This window comes from Aegilops tauschii, chromosome 5 (genome assembly GCF_002575655.3).
Source record: "Aegilops tauschii subsp. strangulata cultivar AL8/78 chromosome 5, Aet v6.0, whole genome shotgun sequence".
In the NCBI taxonomy this organism is placed as follows: Eukaryota; Viridiplantae; Streptophyta; class Magnoliopsida; order Poales; family Poaceae; genus Aegilops; species Aegilops tauschii.
The window spans coordinates 45567541-45572640 of record NC_053039.3 but is presented as its reverse complement, the minus strand read 5'-3'; the positions used below and the strand labels follow the sequence as shown (position 1 = coordinate 45572640).

The 5100-nt window shown below is 52.8% G+C and overlaps 1 protein-coding gene across 1 annotated transcript; it reads left to right on the top strand.

The window, feature by feature from the left end:
- The first annotated feature begins 2325 nt into the window (after positions 1 to 2325).
- On the top strand, positions 2326 to 3324 carry LOC120964517 (uncharacterized). The gene is made up of 2 exons (XM_040389259.3): positions 2326 to 2627; positions 2714 to 3324. The coding sequence occupies exons 1-2, from the start codon at positions 2334 to 2336 to the stop codon at positions 3227 to 3229; spliced, it is 810 nt and encodes a 269-aa protein (XP_040245193.2). The 5' UTR covers positions 2326 to 2333; the 3' UTR covers positions 3230 to 3324.
- The last annotated feature ends 1776 nt before the right edge of the window (positions 3325 to 5100 follow it).

Genomic DNA, 5100 nt, shown 5'->3' with positions numbered 1-5100 from the left:
AGACCCAGCTCCTCTCACTGCCATGCCAAATATGGTATACGCCCTCAGCAGACACAACTTCTCCGTGGCTTCCTTCTGCCACATCACATGCTTGTTCACACGGACTAAGCAGGCCCGACTCATGGTTTCTGCCGTGGTTTTGAATAGCTCGTTGTTGTGCATGGGCACAGCTGGGCTGGCTGGTTGGTACGTGGCACTACGTGCAGTGCATGTCCATCGTGGCCGCGGACACGCGTGTCATGCATGGTCGCAGCAACACGTTCGGCACGGGGGTACTGATGAGATGGTCCAGATGAGATGATGCACGGACGGTCTCGCTCAATGCAGGCAGAGGTGTGCATGCTGACCGGCTACTGCTGCGATCTTGCCCATGAGGCCCCGCATGATATAACTTTTGCGATTGTCCAACGAACTGTGGCGGGCACCATTCGTGATCGACCCGTACGTGTGGTCTACACAGTTCTGCACTGCAGCAAGCCCACATGACGTTCAGACACGTACTCCATGCATGCAGGTACGCACGGCCGGCGTGTTGGTCTCAGGCTTTCGTTTTGCAACTCGCCGCCTGCGGCCTGTTTTGACCGCACGATTTGATCCTATCTAGGATTTTTTTTTTTTTGATTTGACCATTTTTCTTCCGTCACCCGATCCGATGGTAGGGTTTAACAGGCTACCGCCACAGGCCACGACGGTAGGATCTAGGTTAACATAAACGGCACCGTCTGACCACGCTGACATGGACAAGTGGCTATGGCCATAGTTTGTGGTGGTAGGTTGTTTTGTCCTACTGCCGTAGACTGTAGCGGTAGGGTGCTGACGGTCTGCACAGTAAATGGTTGGGATTTGGGTGGCCCCCACAAGACACCCATTTGCCCCCAAGCCCGTTCGTCCCCGAGCTCAGCCTATTCCCCCCCCCCCCCTCTCTCTCTCATCCTAGCCTCCACCAAATCTATCTTCAGCCACTTGGAGCGCTGGCGCCGTCCCGATCTCTAGGATGTACTCCACGGCTTCCTCTGTGTCCGTCAGCTGGTCGCCGGACGAAAGTGCACAGACGAGTGGAAATTCAAAACTATCACAAGACAAGGGGAATCACTGGCCGTCGACTCCTCGTTACCTCGACGAGTGCGCACACTAGTGCGTAGGCCAAGGCGAAGGCGCACACGCTAGCGTTGAGTGAGCGCCCACTTGGGGCGTGTTTGGTTGCCCGCATTAGGCCCAGCCTGGCCCGGGCGGGAAGAATTTGGCCCGTTTGGTTTCCTGCATTCACTATGCGGCCCGCATCGCACGGAACTTAAAGCACGTCCAGGCCAGGACCGGGGAAACGCACGAATCGGCAATAGCTCGCGAGCCTGGCTCGGGCGAGGCAGGGGAGGGCGACGCGCTTCTCCCCTCGTGCGAGCAGGGGAGATGGCGCGAGCTCGCCCGCGTCGCTGAAAAATCGGCGGGAGGATTTCGGCTCACCTCCCGCCGCTCCACCCCTGTTTAGCCCCTCCCTCACCGCCCCAACTCCCGCCACCATTCTTCCTCCGTTCGCTCTTTCCCGTCGACGCGCATCGGCACCGACGAGCAGGTAAGCGGCGCATCTTCATCGGCCGGCGTTCCACGGCGTCAGAGCTCCTTCACCGGACGGCGTTCATCTTCCACCAGCGTCCCCCCTCGTCCTCAAGCTGCAGCCACGGCCTCTGTGAGTTCAATCCCCCTTTCTCTCTGTTCCTTCTAGCTAGATCTGAGCTGCAGCTAGGGTTTTATCTAGATGCATGGTTGATTAGTGGTATGATCTTTGAACTGATATGGTTGGTTGCTATGCTGCGGTTGCAATTTGTGATAGGGGTAGATGTTCAAGCATGTGGTAGGCTAGATTAGTAGTAGAGTTTGAAGTTGAACCTTGTGCTTGTGTTGAATCATGCTTAGATCTGTGATTTGTAGCTATTGGTGGTCCATTTGTAGCATGTTGTTTGTTGTAGATATATGTTCCTGCTCATAGATTGTCTGGTATGCTTAGTATGATAGTGATGAAGCATGTGCTTGCTATGATAGTGATGAACCATGTACATGTATGCTCCTGCTTTCATGGATTGTCCGGTATGTTGTGTGCTATGCTCACTGTCAATGCGTGCTATCTTAGTCAGGCCCTTGTCGTGTCCGACAGCCAGTTTGCTCCATCGTTTGTCGAGGACTCGCAGCCTATGTCCGAGATGGCACCTGATTCAGAGGTGTTCGAGTCGGATTCCCTCTATGTGCCAGTAGTGCTCATTGAGCCAACTCCTGCTGCTGCTGCCGCTGCAATCAAGCTAGCAGCAGCAAAGGCAAAGAAGGATGGTAGGTCGAACAACATGAAGTGGCAGCCGTTCATGTCCACGTTTGTGCTGAACAAGATGTGTGAGCTCATCTCTAGTGGAGTTAGGACTGACAAGGGCTTCAAGGAGGTGCACTTGAACACCGTTGCGAAGCAGGTGTTCGAGTTCTGTGGACAAGAGGTGTCTGCCACCCAGGTGTACAACCACCTGAGGAAGTGGAGAAGTCGATGGATCCAAGTGTCCAAGCTGAGAGACCTTAGCGGCGCCTCATGGGATGAGAACACTTGCTCCATAGTTCTGGAGGCAGAGCACTACGCCGGCCATGTTGCGGTTAGCTCACATCCCTCTTCCTTTTCATACTGTCCACCATTGCCTACTCCTAATCGCAACTAACAACACTTGTGTTTCATCCTTAGGACTACCCAAGGGACGCTGAGTTCCTCAACACACCCATCCAGAACTACAACCAGATGCAGCACATCTTCTCCTTCGGGCTGGCAACTGGGAAGCATGCCATGGGCTCGGGTGAGCCTCTTGGTTCTCCCATGCCAGACTTCCCTGGGACACCGGACGTCGAGGTCCTTGATGGCCCTGACAAGCCCACTGCGAAGCCCTTCGACAAGCCATTTGACCCCGTCCATGATAGGAAGAGGAAGAGAGGAGGCTTGATGGAGGAGGATATCAATGTCTTTTGCAGCATGACTGAGGCCGTGAAGGAGGTGGCAACAGCCATCAGGGAGTGCAAGCCCCTCGACGTCCACCCTGACCTGTTTGGCGCTGTCATGACCCAGGGTGGATTCAGCGACGAGGCTCTCATGACAGCTCTCAGCCACCTGCTTGACAACAAGGCCCAGGGTGTTGGGTTCGTTGCCATGGCCGACGCTCACAGGGTGCTGTGGCTCAGGAGCTGGCTGGGCAAGCACTACAACTAGAGTAGTGCTGCCTGTGAGCGTGCATGATCCCCGACGGCGATGGCGGTGGCGACGATGACGACGATGACGATGACGACGTACATTTTGTGTAGCTAGGGCTCAAAAATTATTTGATGGTCTGTATATTTTGGTGAGGTGGTATATACTAACGCCTCATGCTGATGGTGAATTTGCGGTGGTAGGACGACACCCTATTTTGGATGTGGTGGTAGGTTAACACCAAGGTAGTGCTAGGTTGAACTTGCTATGCCGTATGATCATGCATGCTTTACTTCTCTTCTGCTCCATTGTTGTTTGTGTGCTACTTTGCTTGCTACTTGTGCTTCATGGATTTGCTGCTTCAACTCTTGCTCTTGTGCGTTGCTAGGGCAAGTGGTATGCCGTGTTCATCGGTGAGGTTCGAGGGGTTTATAGTTAATGGGAAGAAGCCAATGCAAAAGTGGCATCGTATAGCAACAACAACTATAGAGGGTTCAAGACTAGACATGCAGCAGAACAAGCTTACTTCGCTTGGGTGCGAAAGCACGGAGGCAGCAGTGGACAGTGCCAAGGTTGAAACTGTCAAAGTGGAAGCTGCTAAGGTGGATCGTCAGTTTGGCCTGAAGCTGAAGAACTTCATCATCTTCGCCCAGTTCGTCACCATTATTGTGTTGTGGCGTTGGTGTGCTAGGTGTGATCATTGTGGATAAGCTCACCAACTAGGGTACAAGGTAAGCACAACATGTACGCCGTATGCAACCAAACGCCGTGTTCATGTGCCGCTAGGTCCAATGCAGCCAACCAAACAAAGTGCACTTGCGTATTACTTAATACAGGGACTAGGGACACAGACAACCAAACAAGTTGCATATGACGTATTAGGGCCTGTTTTTCGTCAACCAGGCTGGGTTAAGAAGGATATACAATACGATTACTGTTCCAAACTGGAACCAAACACGCCCTTGCCGACCCCTCGGATTGCATCCGGGAAGGGAAGGGCGGCGCCGGCCATAGCCTTCTTGCCATTCATGGTTCCAAGGCAGCTTCGCGCCTTAGCAACAAGGACGCACGTCACGGGATTCTTTCTCGCACCAGGAGTAATTCCTGTTTCTCGTTAGAGAGAGTGGCAGTAACATCCACCACGGGGATGTTGCATCGTATTCGTATACCACCTTTGGCAATGTATGCAAGGGTAAAAACAACTTTTATTTATTAGATTTGGTTATAAACTTTGGTTGATGGTCTTGTTCTAGCATATATTCCCTGAACCTTAGCTGGCACTATGCAAATTAATATTATCGTACCTACCAATAGCTGTTCAATCAGTACTAGGAAAATGCTTATACACAGTAGCATAGTAGTAGCGCTGTAAAATAATAAGCGCTGCTGCTACTTAGCAGTAGCGCTCAGGAACTACAAGTGCTGCTAATATGAGCATAGCAGTAGCGCCGGAATTAGAAAACACGCTACTACTAAAACTGACAGACCGTTCCAGGTATGCTGGGGATACTAGTAGCGCTCATGGGTAGAAAGCGCTACTACTATTGATCTTAGCAACATCGCTTTTTCCCTTACCAGCACTACTGATATATTCAGTCCCCTCTTAATAAGACCAAAGTTTTAGCAGTAGCGCTTTTCCACAGATAGCGCTACTGCTATAGACTTTAGCAGTAGCGCTTTTTACCGACAAGCGCTACCACTAAGGGCCGGTTATCCAAACCCGTGCGCATCCTCTCACTCTCCCCCTCACACTCTCTCATCGCCTCTGTCGCCACCGTCGCCGTCCTCCTCCTGCACCCCAAGGTCGATCCCTCCCTCCCTCCTCCTCCCCCTTCTCCTCCCTCCTCCTCCCCCATCTCCGGTGCCAGCGGCCCCCTCCTCCTCCTCCCTCT

Coding starts and splice junctions, on each gene's coding strand:
- LOC120964517 (XM_040389259.3), top strand. CDS start 2,334: ATGAAGTGGCAGCCGTTCATGTCCACGTTTGTGCTGAACAAGATGTGT. Junction 2,628..2,713: donor ACTACGCCGGCCATGTTGCG/GTTAGCTCACAT, acceptor TTTCATCCTTAG/GACTACCCAAGGGACGCTGA.